A 20,521-nucleotide genomic window follows, 5' to 3' on the forward strand; every position below is an offset into this window, starting at 1 on the left:
CATTATTTTTTCTAGAAAAATTCTAAGGACTTAAATCAAAGTTTCCAAGTCCATCTGATTTCTTAATATAAAAATCAATTGCAGTGGTTTTCTATTCTATTTTTTTAAAAAGCTTCATTGATCAAATACAAATAGAGTAAAAGTCATCATTAAATACATCCCCAGACATTATATATTCAGACTTCATGATCACAGATCAGCTGGTAGGATCTATTTATTACAAAGGCAACTTGAGGATGTCTGAAGGATCTAGCAAAGCAGATTTCCTTTCCGAGAGCAGAGGCCCCTTCTCCAGGTGAAATTGCCCAGCCACCCTTCCTACAGAGGTCCCTCCAGGCCATTGTTTCAGATAATCTTAGCATACTCCTTGGCTGACATGTGAGGCACTCGGGGTCTGGCTGGATCTTCAAAATCAACGTGGAAGAGACCAAACTGGCTGCTGTACCCATGCGTCCACTCAAGTTATCCAGAAAAGACCAAGCACAATATATTTGAAGACTGACTTTATCAAGTTGGATAGCTAAAATTACAAAAACAAAAAATTACCATTTCCCCAAAGGTTTTATGAGAACACAAAATCATTGATGACCAGTGTGGATGGGTGTCTTTCTCCTGCAGAGGATCACAGTGGGAACAGAAAAAGCCTTGTCTCAATCCCCTTTTTATTTTATTATTTTATTTTATTTTGCAGTATGCGGGCCTCTCACTGTTGTGGCCTCTCCCGTTGCGGAGCACAGGCTCCGGATGCACAGGCTCAGCGGCCATGGCTCACTGGCCTAGCCGCTCCGCGGCATGTGGGATCTTCCCGGACCGGGGCACGAACCTGTGTCGCCTGCATCGGCAGGCGGACTCTCAACCACTGCGCCACCAGGGAAGCCCCTCAATCCCCTTTTTAAATTTCCTGTTTTAACCAAGCAAGGGCTTCATTCAAGAAGTTAATTTAAATGCCTTTTTATTTGTTGTCCCCCCCCCTCTTTAGATTGAGGAGCTCTTTAATCTCTGAATTTCATCCAAGGTCCAAGAATATAATAGGCCCCAATTAATTTTTATTAAAATTGTAAATAAATGAATAAATAAATTATGACACTAAAAAAAGAAGTTAAATTACATAATTCTAAATATTTGGTTATTCATTCATTTTGACATTCATTTTATTCATTGTCTTTTACTCAGTACACATCTTTTCAACACCTACTATTCTTCAGACACGAAGAAACACACACACACAGAGTTTCTCCCTAATACCTTAGAAATGTATTCAGTAAAAATACTACCCAGATTCTAAATACAACTTCAAGATAATCTAGAAAGCCCATTGGTAAATTAGAAAAAAGTGATAGCAGCACAGCTGAGGAAGACCCAGTACTTACCTTGTGACCAAACTGAGGTATATCTTATAATTCTGGAAATAGAATCTCCAAAATGAAAAGGAGCAGCACAGGGTTCTGGCTGTGCCTTTATCCTAGACTGAGTAGGCACAGAAATGCCACAGCATCTTCTCTGCCCCACATCTAAACTCAGAGTAGTGCTTAAGCCCTAAGAGACAAAGCACTAGACCACCTCCCCTCCAAATGCACATATGTACAAACACAATATTCTATATAATTTCATCTGTGGATGCCCCAGACACCATCCGTGGACTCCATATTAAGACGCCAAAGTGTGGAGAATTCTTTAAGTAGTTTTACACTGATTTCTTTCTTTTAGTCAGGGAATTGAGCTCATTTTTTAATTAGCATTTTAAGTTTGGCAAAACCTTTAGGTTGTGTGAATCTTTGCATTGAGCATTTTCTTTTTTTAAAACCATAGCAAGTAAACCTTATCTATGGGATGTACTTAAATCTGTTTCATGGTGCAGAAATTAAATTCAAAGGCAAGTTTTCTTTATAAGGTAGACATAATCCTAAATAAGTTAGGTGAAAATGAACATTTATATAATAAATCAAATTTTAATTTTACTGGGGCTTTCTTTCAACGTAAATGACTCTTCTAGCTTCAGCAAACCAAGATCCACTTTTTAATTTTTTCTGTTATAAATCTGTATTTTTCAGGTCTCTCAAAATTACTATACCCATATACTATTACACATGTGTTGATTGCCAAATCTTAGAATTTTTTTTAACTATGGATAGTCCATAGACAAATGGAAGTTTTTTTTTACTATGGATATTCTGTAGACAAATGGAATGTTTTTTATTAGTGTGGATATTCTATAGAAAAATGGAATTATTATTATTATTTTTTACTATGGATAGTCCATTGACAAAGGTTTTCTGACAGGTTAATTGATGCATAACCCCTCTACCTTTGTGCATGGAGGCATACAAAGTGCTTTACTTAGAGAATGCCCTGTGAATGGCCTCAAGGCAGGAATTAAACCAAACTGGATTGACTCTTTTTAAATAAAGTATTATTGGAAAATGAAATATATACCATTCAAGCACATCAAGCTTTACAAGAGTTAAACCACTTACTAGGTATGCCTTCTCCTCCCACTTGACCACCTTGTCACATGTCTCCTCCCCTCTCTTGTCAACCACAATCTGCAAAATACAAATATTTTTAAATAATCTTTTTAAATTTAATTTCTGGAAGGAATATATCTAAGAATGAAAATGACTAAAACCAAATACCAGGCCATAAAATGGCAATCTTTTTTGACTGCCTTATAATTCAATGTGGGGACATGTGAAAATCTGCATATCTTCTTTCTCATTTGCAGAACTACTTCTCAACAAGGCAGTCTGCCAGGTATAAAGCCAGACAGTTTCTGAAAACATGCACAGTGCCACCAATCATGTACAAAAAGATTGATTCATGTGCTAAACCAGGAGATAAAAACAATGCCCTGCCTGCTTGGAAGGGAGCAAAAAGGAAATCCTGACAATTTCACTGTTAACTGCCAGGAGTTCCGCAGCAGGTACTAAACGGCCTGAGTGACACTGGTGGATGTCTCTGCATTTTCATTGCAGGAACACTCAAGTAGAGAATTACCTGGTTAGGGCTGAAGAGCTAGCCTGCTGGAATCCTTCTGATGGTGCTACCACTGGTAAAAATTACAAAACAGTATCGGAACCTGCATGCTTCTCCTGTTCCTACCTCCTCAAGAACAGAAAGAGACGATCATCATATTTCTTGTCACCATGATTTATGGGGTCCCAAATCTTAGTAGGGAAAAAACATTTCTGTGAATTCACTCTCTTTCTTTAAGCAGAGTTGCAGGCAAAGTAAACCCAGACTGACAGGAACTGCAGATGGGTACAAAGTACACGGGGATGAATACGATACCCATACCGGGGTCAGAGTTTGGTTTTGGAATAAAAGGCCAGTAGGAAAGATCTCACAGTCAGCAGGTTGAATTTAAAGATGCAAGGAGAAAAATATCTAAGATTTGTTAATATATTATAGCCTTCAGCTGTTCTCATTATAAGAAATCTATGCCAGTGTTGTACTATACACACACACATACACACACACATACTTATGCATGTACACATACACTTACTGCCCTGTGTTGGCCAAACTGAAAAGGTTGAGGAAACAGTCCTTCACCAGACTGTTCTCACTGCTGACACCAACTTCAAGTTCAAGGGGTTCCCAAAACCATGCTCAGTTTCAATAATTTGCTAGAAGAACTCTCAGAACTCACAGAAACCTCTTATAGTCACAGTTATGGTGTATTACAGCAAAGGATACATAATAATATAAGCCAAAGGAAAAGACACATAGGTCAGAAATTGATATCTTCAAACATAAAGTTTACATTGTCTTTTTCCCTAGGAGTCAGGACAAGTTGTCCTCCTGGTGTTGACATGTGACAACACACACAGAGTATCGCCAACCAGAGAAGGTCACCTGAGCTTCGGTGTCCAGTTTTTATAGGGACTTTGTTACATTGGCATGACTGATTGATTGCCCATGTGGATGTCTCAATCCCCAGGTCAAGTGACACCGTGTGACCCAGAGTCCCTCACTCAGTCACATGATTGGTCTTCCTAATGTGACTGGCACTCACCCTAAACAAGGACATTCATCAGGTTGTAATAGATTTTTTTCTCCCAGAAGCTAAGGGCAAAGGCCAATCCATGCTTTGGGCAAAACCAAACTCTTTACTACACACACACATATGAACACACACATTTCAGAAACACCTTATTTCATGGTATTGTGCAAATTCCTCTCAATTTACTGACTTAACGAGGTATCGTGATTATGCCTCTGTCTATCATGTTAGAAAGGGCTAGAAATCGGGCACTCAGCATCAGTGGGATTTATTTCCACACAGTTTATAAACATAGATAATCTGTGTTTTCAAGATTGCCTAGAACGTATATAAGACATCCATGAATGTGACATAACTATGAAGCTATAAAACATACCACTAATCCACAGACCCAAGCTGCCAGGACACAAAACAGTGGAAAGGTCCAGGACAGTGTAAAAGGTAGCACCTCACAAAAAAAAAAAAGAGAGAGAGAGAGAGAGAGAGATAAAGCACCAAGAATGGATAAGAAGAAAAATTATAGGCCCTTAAGTTATGACCCTGGGGGTGAGTTGGACACCAGGCAGGGCCTGGGAGTGACCTGACTGCGAGACTACTTTCCTCCTGAGACATCTCTGTGCTGCTCCTTTTAAAGGCATTTCTTGGTTGAGTAGAAACATGTTTTCATCAGACCATTTTAGGTTCAACTGTTTTGTGCCCAAGAGAATAAATCTAAACTTCTCATCCAGAGAAAGGCAACAGTCAGGCCTTCAAGTTCAGGTCACTGCAGATAGTTACCAAGACAGTTCACTTATTCATTGAACAAATGTTCATTAACTGTCTCCTATGTGCTGGGTACTGTTCTGGCTCTGAGGTTACAGCATAAGAGCTGTGTGGCTGACAAGGTCTTGGTGCTCTGGCCCGGTATCAGGCCTGAGCCTCTGAGGTGGGAGAGCCAAGTTCCAGACTTTGTACCACCAGAGACCTCCGGGCCCCAAGTAATATCAATCAGCAAGAGCTCTGCCAGAGATCTTCGTCTCAATGGTAAGACCCAGATCCACCCAACCAACAAGAAGCTCCAGTGCTGGACGCCCCATGCCGAACAACTAGCAAGACAGGAACACAATCCCACCCATTAGCAGAGAGACTGCCTAAAATCATACTAAGTTCAAAGACACCCCCAAAACACACCACTGGACATGGCCCTGCCCACCAGTAAGACAAGATCCAGGCCCCAACCACCAGAACACAGGCACCAGTCCTCTCCACCAGGAAGGCTACACAAGCCAGCGAATCAACTTCACCCACAGGGGGCAGACAAAAAAAAAAATGGGAACTACGAATGTGCAGCCTGGAAAAAGGAGACCCCAAACACAATAAGTTCAACAAAATGAGAAGATAAAGAAATATGTAGCAGATGAAGGAACAAGGTAAAAACCCACCACATCAAACAAATGAAGAGGAAATACGCAGTCTACCTGAAAAAGAATTCAGAGTAATGATAGTAAAGATGATCCAAAATCTCAGAAACACAATGAAGAAAATAAAGAAACGGTTAACAAGGACCTAGAAGAACTAAAGAGCAAACAAACAATGATGAAGAACACAATTATTGAAATTAAAAATTCTCTAGAAGGACTCAATAGTAGAATATCTGAGGTAGCAGAATGGATAAGTGACCTGGAAGATAAAATAGTGGAAATAACTACCACAGAGCAGAATAAAGAAAAAAGAATGAAAAGAATTGAGGACAGTCTCAGAGACCTCTGGGACAACATTAAACACACCAACATTCAAATTATAAGGGTCCCAGAAGAGGAAGAGAAAAAGAAAGTGTCTGAGAAAATATTTGAAGAGGTTATAGTCAAAAGCTTCCCTAACATGGGAAAGGAAATAGTCAATCAAGTCCAGGAAGTGCAGAGAGTCCCATAAAGGATAAATCCAAGGAGAAACATGCCAAAATATATATTAATCAAACTTTCAAAAATTGAATACAAAGAATAAATATTAAAAGCAGCAAGGGAAAAGCAACAAATAACATACAACGGAATCAGCATAAGGTTAACAGCTAATCTTTCAGCAGAAACTCTGCAAGCCAGAAAGGAGTGGCAGGACATATTTAAAGTGATAAAAGGGAAAAACCTACTACCAAGATTACTCTACCCACAAAGGATCTCATTCAGATTTGGCAGAGAAACTAAAATCTTTACAGACAAGCAAAACTTAAGAGAATTAAGCACCACCAAACCAGCTTTACAATAAATGCTAAAGAAATTTCTCTAGGCAGGAAACACAAGAGAAGGAAAAGACCTACAATAACAAACCCAAAACAATTAAGAAATGGTAATAGGAAAATACATATAGATAGCTACCTTAAATGTAAATGCATTAAACGCTCCAACCAAAAGACACAGACTGGCCAAATGGTTACAAAAAAAAGACCTGTACATATGCTGTCTACAGGAGACCCAATTCAGACCTAGGGACACATACAGACTGAAAGTGAGGGGATGGAAAAAGATATTCCATGTAAATGGAAATTAAAAGAAAGCTGGATTAGCAATTCTCATATCAGACAAGATAAATTTCAAAATAAAGACTATTACAAGAGACAAAGAGGACACTACATAATGATCAAGTGATCAATCCAAGAAGAAGATATAACAATTATAAATATTTTTGCACCCAACATAGGAGCACCTCAATACATAAGGCAAATGCTAACAGCCATGAAAGGGGAAATCGACAGTAACACAATAATAGTAGGGGATTTTAACACCCCATTTTCACTAATGGACAGATCATCCAAAATTAAAATAATTTTATTATTTTAATAAAATTATAATAAGATTTAAATGACACATTAAACAAGATGGACTTAATTGATATTTATAGGACATTCCATCTAAAAACAACAGAATACACATTCTTCTCAAGTGCTCATGGAATATTCTCCAGGATAGATCATATCCTGGGTCACAAATCAAACCTTGGTAAATTTAAGAAAATTGAAATTGTATCAAGTATTTTTTCTGACCACAACAATATGAGACGAGATATCAAATACAGGAAAACAACTGTAAAAAATACAAACATATGGGGACTAAACAATACACTACTAAATAACTAAGAGATCACTGAAGAAATCAAAGAGGAAATCAAAAAATACCTAGAAACAAATGAGAATGAAAACACAATGACCCAAAACCTATGGGATGCAGCAAAGGCAGTTCTAAGAGGGAAGTTTATAGCAATACAATCCTACCTCAAAAAACAAGCAAATCTCAAATAAACAACCTAACCTTACATCTTAAGCAATTAGAGAAAGAAGAACAAAAAAATCCCAAAGTTAGCAGAAGGAAAGAAGTCATAAAAATCAGATCAGAAATAAATGAAAAACAAATGAAGGAAACAAAAACAAAGATCAATAAAACTACAAGCTGGTTCTTTAAGAAGATAAACAAACTTGATAAACCATTAGCCAGACTCATCAAGAAAAAAAGGGAGAAGACTCAAATCAACAGAATTAGAAATGAAAAAGGAGAAGTAACAACTGACACTGCAGAAACACAAAGGATCATGAGAGACTACTACAAGCAATTATATGCCAATAAAATGGACAACCAGGAAGAAATGGACAAATTCGTAGAAAAGCACAACCTTCTGAAACTGAACCAGGAAGAAATAGAAAATATTAACAGACCAATCACTGAAAATGAAACTGTGATTAAAAATCTTTCAACGGGGCTTTCCTGGTGGCGCAGTGGTGGAGAGTCCGCCTGCCGATGCAGGGGACACGGATTCATGCCCCGGTCCGGGAGGATCCCACATGCTGTGGAGTGGCTGGGCCCATGAGCCATGGCTGCTAAGCCTGCGCGTCCGGAGCCTGTGCTCGGCAACAGGAGAGGCCACAACAGTGAGAGGCCCGCATAACGAAAAAAAAAAAATCTTCCAACAAACAAAAGCCCAGGACCAGATGGCTTCACAGGTGAATTCTGTCAAACATTTAGAGAAGAGCTAACACCTATCCTTCTCAAACTCTTCCAAAATATAGTAGACAGAGGAACACTCCCAAACTCATTCTACAAGGCTACCATCACCCTGACACCAAAACCAGACAAAGATACCGCAAAAGAAAAGTTACAGTCCAATATCACTGATGAACATACATGCAAAAATCCTGAACAAAATATGAGCAAAAAGAATCCAACAGCACATTAAAACGATCACACACCATGATCTAGTGGTTTACCCCAGGAATGCAAGGATTCTTCAATACATGCAAATCAATATAATACAGCACATTAACAAATTGAAGGAGAAAAACCATATGATCATCTCAATAGATGCAGTAAAACCTTTTGACAAAATTCAACACCCATTTATGCTAAAAACTCTCCAGAAAGTGGGCAGAGAGGGAAACTACCTCACCATAATAAAGGCCATATATGACAAACCCACAGCCAACATCATTCTCAAAGGTGAAAAATTGAAAGCATTTCTACTAAGATCAGGAACAAGACAAGGTTTTACACTCTCACCACTATTATTCAACATTGTTTTGGAAGTTTTAGCCACAGCAATCAGAGAAGAAAAAGAAATAAAAGGAATCCAAATTGGAAAAGAAGAAGTAAAGCTGTCACTGTTTGCAGATGACGTGATACTATACATAGAGAATCCTAAAGATGCTACCAGAAAACTACTAGAGCTAATCAATGAAATTAGCAGAGTAGCAGGACACAAAACTAATGCACAGAAATCTCTTGCATTCCTATACACTAATGATGAAAAATCTGAAAGAGAAATTAAGGAAACAATCCCATTTACCATTGAAACAAAAAAGAATAAAATATCTAGGAATAAACCTACCTAAGGAGAAAAAAGACCTGTTTGCAGAAAACTATAAGACACTGATGAAAGAAATTAAAGATGATACAAACAGATGAAGAGGTATACAACGTTCTTGGATTGGAAGAATCAACATTGTGAAAATGACTATACTACGCAAAGAAATCTACAGATTCAATGCAATCCCTATCAAACTACCAATGGCAGTTTTCACAAAACTAGAACAAAACATTTCACAATTTGTGGAAACACAAAAGACCCCAAATAGCTAAAGCAATCTTGAGAAAGAAAAACAGAGCTGGAGGAATCAGGCACCCTGACTTCAGACTTTACTACAAAGCTACAGTAATCAAGACAGTATGGTGCTGGCACAAAAACAGAAATATAGATCAATGGAACAGGATAGAAAGCCCAGAGATAAACCCACACACATATGGTCACCTTATCTTTGTTAAAGGAGGCAAGAATATACAATGAAGAAAAGACAGACTCTTCAATAAGTGGTGCTGGGAAAACTGGACAGCTACATGTAAAAGAATGAAATTAAAACACTCCCTAACACCATATACAAAAATAAACTCAAAATGGATTAAAGACCTAAATGTAACACCAGACAGTATAAAACTCTTAGAGGAAAACATAGGCAGAAGACTCTGTGACATAAATCACAGCAAGATCCTTTTTGACCCACCTCCTAGAGAAATGGAAATAAAAATAAACAAATGGGACCTAATGAAACTTAAAAGCTTTTGCCCAGCAAAGGAAACCATAAACAAGATGAAAAGACAACCCTCGTAATGGGAGAAAATATTTGCAAATGAAGCAACTGACAAACGATTAATCTCCAAAATATACAAGCAGCTCATGCAGCTCAATATCAATAAAACAAACAACCAATCCAATAGTGGGCAGAGGACCTAAGTAGACATTTCTCCAAAGAAGATACACAGATTGCCAACAGACACATGAAAGGATGCTCAGCATCACTAATCATTAGAGAAATGCAAATCAAAACTACAAGAGGTATCACCTCACACTGGTCAAAATGGCCATCATCAAAAAGTCTACAAAGAATAAATGCTGGAGAGGGTGTGGAGAATAGGGTAACCTCCTGCACTGTTGGTGGGAATGTAAATTGATACAGCCACTATGGAGAACAGTATGTAGGTTCCTTAAAAAACTAAAAGTAGAACTACCATAGGATCCAGCAATCCCACTACTGGACATATACCCAAAGAAAACCATAATTCAAAAAGAGTCATGTACCACAATGTTCATTGCAGCACTATTTACAATAGCCAGGACACTGAAGCAACCTAAGTGTCCATCGACAGATGAATGGATAAAGAAGATGTGGCACATATATACAATGGAATATTACTCAGCCATAAAAAGAAACGAAATTGAGTTTTTTGTGGTGAGGTGGATGGACCTAGAATCTGTCATACAGAGTGAAGTAAGTCTGAAAGAGAAAAACAAATACCATACGCCAACATATATATATGGAATCTAAAAGAAAAAAAATGGTTCTGAAGAACCTAGGGGTAGGACAGAAATAAAGAGGCAGACGTAGAGAATGGACTTGAGGACATGGGGAGGGGGAAGGGTAAGCTGGACGAGGTGAGAGAGTGGCATGTACATATATACACTACCAAATGTAAAATAGATAGCTAGTGGGAAGCAGCTGCATAGCACAGGGAGATCAGCTCGGTGCTTTGTGATCACCTAGAGGGGTGGGATAGGGAGGGTGGGAGGGAGACACAAGAGGGAGGGGATATGGGGATATATATATATATACATATAGCTGATTCACTTTGTTATACAGCAGAAACTAACACAACCTTGCCAAGCAATTATACTCCAATAAAGATGTTAAAAAAAGGAAATTATAAGCCCCTAGATTTCTGTGTTCAGGTAATGGCAGATTACACTATTCAATCAAGTAATGAAAATAAGTAAACATGCTGACTAAAATTTTTTAAACATATTTTCAAAACAATGGAAAGCTGTTAATTTCATAGGGAATTAACAGGCCAAAGCAGGAAGTGGGAACTGAGATTCGTGGGCATGGCAGCTACTTTTGCCTGATGGAATTTTCCAGTCTTAGGAAATCAGAAACTTTTTCTATTTTCTGGGGTGAGAATGTGTCAAAGAAATCTACTATGAGACCCCACACTCAGAAAACTAAGATCCCAAAAGACTAAACCCTGAGTGTAAGTGTGAGCCAGAAGCAAACCAGTCACTGTAAAGTCTTAAGTCACATGGTGGTTCAGAAAATGTTAAGTCTGGATCTTGGATTGAGGTGACCCCAGACTAACAGTACCCAGATACTGGGAAGATACACATTCAAATTCTTTCTAAAGGGAGATACCTATATTCTAAACCTCAAATTATTATTACAAACATTTTAAAGTATAATCATCAGCACATGTATGACCATACAGACTGCTGGAAAATAATGACATAAAAAAAATCACCAGAATCAACAGACAAAAAGAAACAAACCCAGAATGATCTCAGTTATTAGAATTGTCAGACAGACTATAAGATAACCATGTTCATTATGTTTACATCATAGAGACCAACTTGGAATATCTTTTGAAAAAGAAACCTCTGCAAGATTGGGTTTGCACCCCAGGTCCAGCAGTCACTAGCTGAAGGGGCCTCTCATTTCTCCTGAGTACAGTGGAGACACTAATTCTTACTCCTAGGACTGTTGTAAAGACGAAACAGGATAGTGTGGACCCCAGCACAATACCTAGCCCATGGTGAGTTTCTGTTCCTTTCCTCTGGCCACCCCTTAGAAGAATATAGAAGCCAAAGTAAAAATACACTTTGATGTGCCCTCTCCCCCATCCCAAACATTTTGATAAAGTAGAAATTGGGTTTAATGAACATCTGCAACAGTGTAAAAGGGAAAAGGGAGTCACAGGGACAATATTCAGTCTGAGAAAGGTGACTGTAAAGACAAAGGGACAGCTACAGACTGTATAAATCTGAAGGCAGGGCTCTTTACATCAGTTGACAGACTCCTTTCTTTGCTCCAGGGTGACATCTCCAAGTCATTGCCTGGCTTCCTTCTTCCCTGAGCCCTGAGAAGCAGTTCTAAGACCCCCGTAAAGCATTGAGTTTCTGATGTCCAAGCTCTCAAACTCGTGTGATGTTAGTTGAGCAGGTGCATCCTGAGATTTACTTCTCGAGCAGCAAATCCTTTCCGAGATGTGGAAAAAACTAGGAGAGTGGGTCTGAGTCGAAACCTTAAATACTATGTGGCTAAGTCAATGTCATAACAAGTCCAAAAGACAGGATGCAAAACCACCTCCGATTCAAGGTTATTGAACTAGAATGGGAACAGGTCTCAGACAGACAGCAGAGTTGGGGAGAGGTCTTGGGGAGTGTTCACAGAGGCTCATGGAGTATCTTCTATTTGCATTAATTTGTTGCTGCATATGGAAAAAAGCAAGACAATGTAAAGACATGGAGCCAAAACAAATGTCAAAATGATTACCAGTCCACCAAGGAATTTTCTCAAAATGTTGACTCTGACCACCTAAACCAGTTAGATCTTGGGGCATGGCTTTAAAAAAGTTTGTTAGCCTCATCCCAAACCCACTAAAATCAGAGTCTCTTGGGTTGTGGGTTATGGGCTAAATTATGTCCCCCATAAATCCACATGTTGAAGTCCCAACCCCTAGTACCTCAGCACATGACCTTATTTGGACATAAAGTCTTTAAAGAGGTGATTAAGTTAAAATGAGGTCATTAGGGTGGGCCCTAATCCAATATGACTGGTGTCTTCATAAGAAGAGAGTCACTAGGGGTGCATGGGCACAGAGGAAAAACCAGTGAGGACACGGTGAGAAAGTGCTTGTCTGAAAGCCAGAGACCTCAGGAGAAGTCAAACCTGCTGATAACTCAATCTTGGACTTCCAGCTTCCAGAACTGTGAGAAAATGCCTTTCTGTTGTTCAAGCCACCCAGTCTACGGCACTGTGTTACGGCAGTGCTTAGCAAACTAATACAGGTTGAGAACTGAGAATTTCTATTTTCAATAAAATCCCTGAGTGATTTTTATACTTAATCAAGTTTGAGGCTGATAAGCCTAGGATAAATTCTGATGGTCAACTACGATTTTTTGAACACAGCTTGCAACCCCAGAGGCATCCCTCTGGAGGCTTATAAGTGTTAGAGAATCACCATCAGCCCCTTTCCTCAATAGTCATAGCTAGAGGAGCTCTGTGCAGAGACACAGCTATGTGCAGGCCAAGTCACAGCACCTTTCAGGCATGAGGACCACAAGACACTAAGGGAAAGATGCTGCATGCTCAGGAGTGTCAAAATGCCTTTTCATCCCACTGCTTAGTCGAAGCCCACCCTTATCCCAGTGGATCATGAGAAATCCTCTCAGTTCACCATGTGTAATGGCTTGATTGGAGGCTCCTCTAAAAGATTTGTCCATCCAAAACCGGTGAATGTGTCCTTATTTGGAAAAAGGGCCTTTGCAAATGTAAGTGAAGGAGCTCAAGATGAGATCATCCTGCATAATGCTGAGTCCTAAATCCAATGACAAGTGTCCTTAGAAGATAAGAGAAGGGGAGAAGATATACAAGGAAGAAGGCAATGTGAGGACAAAGGTAGAGACTGGAGTGATCTGCCTACAAGCCAAGGAATGCCAAGGCAGCCACCAGAAGCTGGTAGGGGGGCATGGAACAGATTCTCCCTCGGAGCCTCCAAAGGGAACCAATCCTACTGATAAGCCTTCATTTCAGACTTCTGGTCTCCAGAACTCTGAGAGAGTCAATTTCTGCTGTTTAAGCCACCAAGTTTGTGGTAATTTGTTACAGTAGCCACAGGAAAGAGACCCACCAGATCCTTTGGTGTGGATGCCAACCGGGCTCCAAGTCCCAAACCACCCACCAGAATAGGCTGAGTGCTTATACAAATCTCTCTCAAGGCCTGCAAAGCTGGAGAGAGAAAGCCTTCCCGGGACACAGTTTGAAGTCGATTTTCTGGCCATTGCCCCACATACGAACTGAGAAATTGTGTCTCTCTGAGTCTGATGCAAGTGCACAAGGGCACTACAACTGGAGGACAGCTTCAGCTGTATAAGGGTTCCTAAAAGAGAACTGGCACGCCTGCTGTTTCCCCTTTCTTTCAAAAAAATAAAATAAAACAACATCAGGAAGATCTAAACATAGAAAATGCATAATAAGCCTACCCCCCTAACAACTCCAGGTGAATATCAGTGGCTGGACAGCATCTGCGAAAATGCCCAAATAATCCCAAAGCAGGAGGCCCCGCTGGCACATGGGAACACCCAGAAGCAAAAACTATGACTCTCTGAAAAGAGTCTTTGAAAAGCAAAGGCTAATGTATAAATATTTTATAGGAAAATGACAATTAACCAGAAATGAGCTGTAAAGTTTTCTTAATTATCTGCATCATTCCTATTACTTACATTAGATTGGGGGAAAGGGGGGTGGAAGCTGTAAATAGCAGATGAAAGATATCATATAAAATCGTATTTTTATTTAATTATAAAGCTGATTGGAGGATAGGTACACATTCATTGTCATCTTCTATAATTTCTACATCAATATTATTTTTATGGTTACTTCTGCTACAGTGGGAAGTTCTTATTAGAACCAAAGTTCTCAGCAAATAAATCTGTCTTCTACCAGAAAATCTTCCTTCCTTGCCCCATTCCCTCCTTTTCTCTCTCCTTCCTTCCTTTCTTTCCTTCCGAGATTTACTTTTTCCTTCTATAAAATGGGGGCAATAGCATCTTCTTCCTAGGATTGTTGGGGATATTATATAAATTAATACATATAAAGCTCTATGAATAATGCCTAGTTTATAGTAAACACTCAGTATACACTGCTTGTTGGTACTGTTGTTCTTGTTATTTCTCTCAGAGTCTGGAAGGGCAATGAATGAAATCTGTTTTTTCTCTTCCTCCCATCTGGCTCCAAACAGCTTTCAGAGGGTGTAGAGTCAGCACAAAGTGCTCAGTGCTGAGAACCAGAGAAATCAGGGCATCAAGGGAAAGTGCAGCATCTGGGGCAGGGTTTGTGCTCAGTCAGAAAGGGTCAGTTGTGGGTCATGAAAAATAAATTACTAAAGACAAGGATCTTAGGATGAGGCTGCCAGGAACACCAAGTGTTGCTGAAGCCTTCCTGCCCTGGGGCACTCGGAGCTGGGAATGGCATAACTTAAGGTTTCTGGGATCCTACATCCATCCTACACTTATTCAATAAATATATATTGTGCTAGGAATTGGGACTATAAGGGTGAGCAAAATAAGTGGCCTCTCCTTTTGAAGAGCTTAACAGCTTATATGGAAGACATATCTTAATCAAATTACCACCCTGTGAGCCTTTAATTACAATCCGTGAAAAACATTATGAAAAGAAAGACATGGGAACTGTGGGTAAGAACAGCATATTAGCTAACATTTACTGAGTACTCAGGTACCACTTTAAGGGTTTCATGTATGCATTAATTCATTTAATCTTTACAGTAAACCTGTGAGTTAGATGGATATTACCATTGTCTCCATTTTACAGAGAAGGGAAGGGATCACAGAGAGCAAATATCAGGTCAGTAGGAAGGTTGAGACTGGAACTCAGGCAGGATACCAGCAGAGCCTGCATGCCAAGCCAGGACACTATACTGAGTCATTTGTTTGTTTGTTTGTTTGTTTTGTTTACAACTCCAAGTTTTTTTTTAATTTTTAAAAATTTTTACTTTTATTTTTACTTTTTAAAGGTTACTTTCAACTCCAATTCTTTTTCAATTTTTAAAAAATTTTATACACTTTTTAAAGGTTACTTTCCATTTACAGTTATTACAAAATATTGGCTATATTCCCCATGTTGTACAATACATCCTTGTAGCCTGTCTTATACCCAATAATTTGTACCTCCCACTCTTCCACCCCTATATTGCCCCTCCCCCCCATTGGTAACCACAAGTTTGTTCTCTATATCTATGAGTCTGCTGCTTTTTTTGTTATACTCACTAGTTTGTTGTAATTTTTAGATTCCACATGTAAGTGACATCATACAAAATTTGTCTTTGTCTTATTTCACTTAGCATACGCCCTCCAAGTCTATCCATGTTGCTGCAAATGGCAAAATTTTGTTCTTTTTTATTGACTTAGTAGTATTCCCTTGTATATGTGTATATATGTATATATATATACACACACACACACACCCCACATCTTCTTTATCCATTCATCTGTTGATGGACACTTAGGTTGCTTCCATACTTTGGCAGTTCTTTGGAAATTGTAAATAATGCTTCTATGAACATTGGGGTGCATGTATCTTTTCAAATTAGTATTTTTGTCTTTTTCAGATATATACCCAGGAGTAGAATTGCTGGGTCATATGGTAGCAAGACTGTGGAGAAAAGGGAACCCTTTTACACTGTTGGCGGGAATGTAAATTAGTGCAGCCACTGCAGAAAACAATACGGAGATTTCTCAGAAAACTAAAAATACAACTACTATATTGAGTCTTGACAACATGTTGTAGTGGAAGATCTATCTAAGTCAGCAAGGGTTGGAGAACAGGGAAGATGGAACAGTCTCCTAGAGTGAACTAGAGCTCAGAGCTCAAGGATTAGTTGGAGTTATTGAATGCCACCAGCCAGGGTTCTTTCTTACTTGTAAGTAACAGAAGCTGACCTTGACAGATGAAGCAAAAAAGGTGTCAAGGTGGAAAACTTGGCTCAAACAAAGCTTTCAGAAATAGTGCCCAAAAGCATACCATGGAACTAGTGGGTGGAAGAAACTTCCTTAACTGCTAATGACCTAATGGGCATTAAGTCCCATAGTTCGTGTTGCTGTCAAAACCCAACTTTCTTGCAGCCACGCAGCCACAAGCATCTCAACTACTTCTGCACCAGAAACTAGACTTTATAACCACTGTCATTCTCAAGAGCTGGATGCCTCTGTTGCTATCCTCACCAGCACGTGATAGGTTCTGCCTTCTTCAAGCTGTTTACTTTCAGATTAAATTCTCACATGAGTCAGTCTGATTGGTGGAGACTAGATCACATGTGCATACCCCTGCTCCAAAGAAACCTGGGGAATGTCATTCTCTACCTTGACTAGACACAGCTCTTAAGACTGGCTATTCCTCAAATGTAGCAAGTGTATTCAACAAGTGCTAAGCAGTCAGAAAACCTGACAGATGTCCACTTCACTAAATGAAAAAGAATAAGAAAATCGAAGAAAAATAAACAACATATGTCAAAGATCAGGCATGGGAAAGTTCACAGCACATTTAAGGAATTTAAAGAATATGATCAATGGATCATAAAGAATTATCAGGAACTCACTGAAACGGAGACTGGAATGGTGGTTACCAAGGGCTGGGGAGTGGGGGAAATAGGGAGACATTGCTCAAAGGGTACAAAGTTTCAGTTATAAAATGAATAAGTTTGCAGGATCCAACGTACAGTATGGTAATGTCAGTTAACAATACTGTCTTATGAGATTGAAAGCTGCTAAGAGAGTAGATCTTAAATGTTCTTGTCACAAAAAAGAAATAATAATTATGTAAGGTGATGGAGGGTTTAGCTGATGCTACGGTGGGAATTATATCACAATACATAAGTGTGTCAAATCAACATGTTGTATACCTTAAAGTTACACAATGTTGTATGTCACTGTACCTCAAAAAAGCTGTAGGGAAAAAATAATTAGAGAGAGAGAGAACATGCACTCCAGGAGGCAGGGACTGAGACATGCAGGGCCTTATAAAGATTTTAATCTTTATCTCAACAGCAATGAAAAGTCATGGAAGGAGTTAAGCAAGGGAGTGAGTTTAGCTAATTTGCATTTTTAGAAGAGAACTGTGACCTCTGTGGAGAATAGACTTGAGTGGAATCCAAGAGAGCATTTAGGAGTGATTGCAGTAAACCATGAGGGAGATGATAGGAGCTTGGTCTGGGTTGGCATAAGTGAAGACAAAGAATCAGATGGATTCAACAGATACTCAGATAAAATCAACAGGACTGAACAATTTATTGGAGATTCGTGGTGAAGGAGCTAAGGTGATATAGTTAGCACAATTTAATGGATAGTATTGTCAGTCTCTAAGTTAGGAAATATTGGGCATAGACAAGTTTTGGAGAAAAGGCAGGGAAGATAATGAATCAAGCTTCGGTTATGATGACATTAAGGTGCTTTTTTGACCTCTAAATGAAAAGTTCAACAGGTAGCTGGACAGACAAATTAAAGAGCTCAAAGTAGGTTCTGACATGGAAATGTAAATTTTGGAGTCATCATGTAAAGCTGGTAATAGAAATAATGGCTGTTGAATAGAATTTAGAGAATAAGAAACCAAGACTTGGTACAAGCCTCATGCTATGCCAACATTTAAAGATAAGCTGGAAAGAGAGATTGATGAGGAGGGCCAGAAATGCCCCATGTCCTTGACCTGATACAACCATAGGTGACACTCTCTGTGGATGTAATCTGACCAAAGTCACACAACTAAAAGGGGAGAATTTGGAAATGAATACTAAAACTGTCTGACTCCAAAGTCCATGATCCTTCTATAAGAATACCATGGAAACATTGCAAATCAAGAAAGATTGCACATCTAGGACTGTGGGTGACATGCAAGGGTCAAAGCCACTATGGGAATCACATGGCCAGAGCATAAAAAACATGTGGAGAGCATAACGCTGGGGGTGACACCTGTAGCACTGACTCCTTAAGAGCAAAAGTCTAGTGCTTGTAGTGTAAGGAAAATTCTCAAGTCTCCTCCACCCCTTTTATAATCCTCTTATATCTCTCCAGGGAAAATTCAAGATCAAAACCAAAAAACTAGCACCATTGAGGAAGAGGATTATTCAGTAATTGGTCCAAGTTTTTCTGGGGTGAGAGTTTTTTGGGTTTTTTTTAATGTTGAGCCTTCTCTTAATTTATTTATTTTTATTTTTGGCTGTGTTGGGTCTTCGTTTCTGTGCGAGGGCTTTCTCTAGTTGTGGCAAGCGGGGGCCGCTCTTCATTGCAGTGTGCACGCCTCTCACTGTCGCGGCCTCTCTTGTTGTGGAGCACAGGCTCTAGACGCGCAGGCTCAGTAGTTGTGGCTCACAGGCCTAGTTGCTCCGCGGCATGTGGGATCTTCCCAGATCAGGGCTCGAACCCGTGTCCCCTGCATTAGCAGGCAGATTCTCAACCACTGCACCACCAGGGAAGCCCTGGGGTGAGAGTTTTAAAGGGGATCACCTTATGGAGTTATAGCCTGCACGAGTAGGGGTCTCTCCTTCATGCACCTTAAAGTCAGAGTGGTCAGATGGCACAGCTTCTTTCCCCCTGGAGCACACTTGGCCAATGTTCAGATTTTCTTCAAAGTTTCTCTTTTTGCTACTGGAAAACAGAGCTTCTGGACTTGCTTAGGCCCAGGACAGAGGCAGGCTTGTTGGGTGGGGAGAGGGGGCAGGGAGCACTGGGGACGCACTCTCTCCTGCTGTCTGTTGCACTGCTTCCATTTCCAAGGGCATGGAACAGCGGTGTGTTCTTATTTTTATCCTATTAGAAGGATAAGTTCAGAGATGCTCAGACGAATTTAGGGGAAATTATGGCCTTTCCAGCCTATTTTAACACTGGGTTTTAGACTAACTCTAACCCACCTCTACTTAGGCAAAAACTATGTCATGTGGCTCAGCTTAGCTCATTAGACGTCTAAAAAGAATTGGGGCCACAACCTAATTTGGTTCATGGATCCTCTGGTCAAAGACTATATGATGACACCAAAATTTATATCTCTAGCTCTAGCATCTCTCTTACCTGCAAAATCTATATATAATTTATGACTTTACTTCTGCTCTTGTGATCTAAATGACATTTAAAATTTAACGGGTGTATTTGTACACTGATGTTCAAAGCAGCATTGTTCACAATAGTCAAATGATGGAAACAACGCAAATGTCCATCACTGGATGAATGGATAAACAAGATGTGGTATATACCTACAATGGAATATTATTCAATATTTTTAAAAACTAAAATTTTGATACATTCTACAACATGGATGAATGCTGAAGACAGGCTAAGTAAAACAAGCCAAACTTAGAAGACACCTACTGTATGATTTCACTTATATAAAGCACTTAGAATGTCAAATTCACAAAGGCAAAAAGTAGAATAATAGTTACAAGGGATGGTGGGGAGGAGTGATGGGGAGTTTAATAGGTACAACGGGAATATGAAAAAGTTCTGGAGATAGATGGAGATCACGGTTGCACAACAAGGTGAACTGTAAATTTAATTTTAAAATTTTAAAATAAATAAATAAAATTTAATGTATATAAAATAGAACTCTTGATGTATAACCCATTCCTCAAACCTGCCCCCACTCTATTTTCGAATCTCAAAAAATGGCATCACTCAGTTCTTCATACCAAATGCCTAGACGTCATGCCTGCTTCTCCCTTTTCCATATCCTCTTCTCCTGCCCATCTGTAACAAGCTCTCCCCCCACCCATCTCTTGATCCCTCTACACCACCGCAATAGCTTCCCGACTAGTCTTCCTGCCACAACTCTTGCAAACAATGTAGCCAGAAAGTATAAATCTTCGAAAAACCAATTTACCTTATGTCCTTTTCTAACTCCCCCACTTAATGGTTTCCTATTTCACTTAGTGCAACATTTTAAATCCTTATCTGACC

At 39.4% G+C, this 20,521-nt stretch overlaps 1 protein-coding gene across 1 annotated transcript in view; it reads right to left on the minus strand.

Annotated features, from left to right (window-relative positions):
* Positions 1-318: 318 nt before the first annotated feature.
* Positions 319-20,521, minus strand: part of LOC101287452 (cytosolic beta-glucosidase) — a 100,447-nt gene continuing 80,244 nt past the window's right edge. Inside the window, 2 exon segments of the mRNA XM_049708912.1 lie at positions 319-461; positions 464-520. Coding sequence (XP_049564869.1) covers positions 319-461; positions 464-520 — 200 coding nt within the window.

This window comes from Orcinus orca, chromosome 4 (genome assembly GCF_937001465.1).
Source record: "Orcinus orca chromosome 4, mOrcOrc1.1, whole genome shotgun sequence".
NCBI classification, from domain to species: Eukaryota; Metazoa; Chordata; class Mammalia; order Artiodactyla; family Delphinidae; genus Orcinus; species Orcinus orca.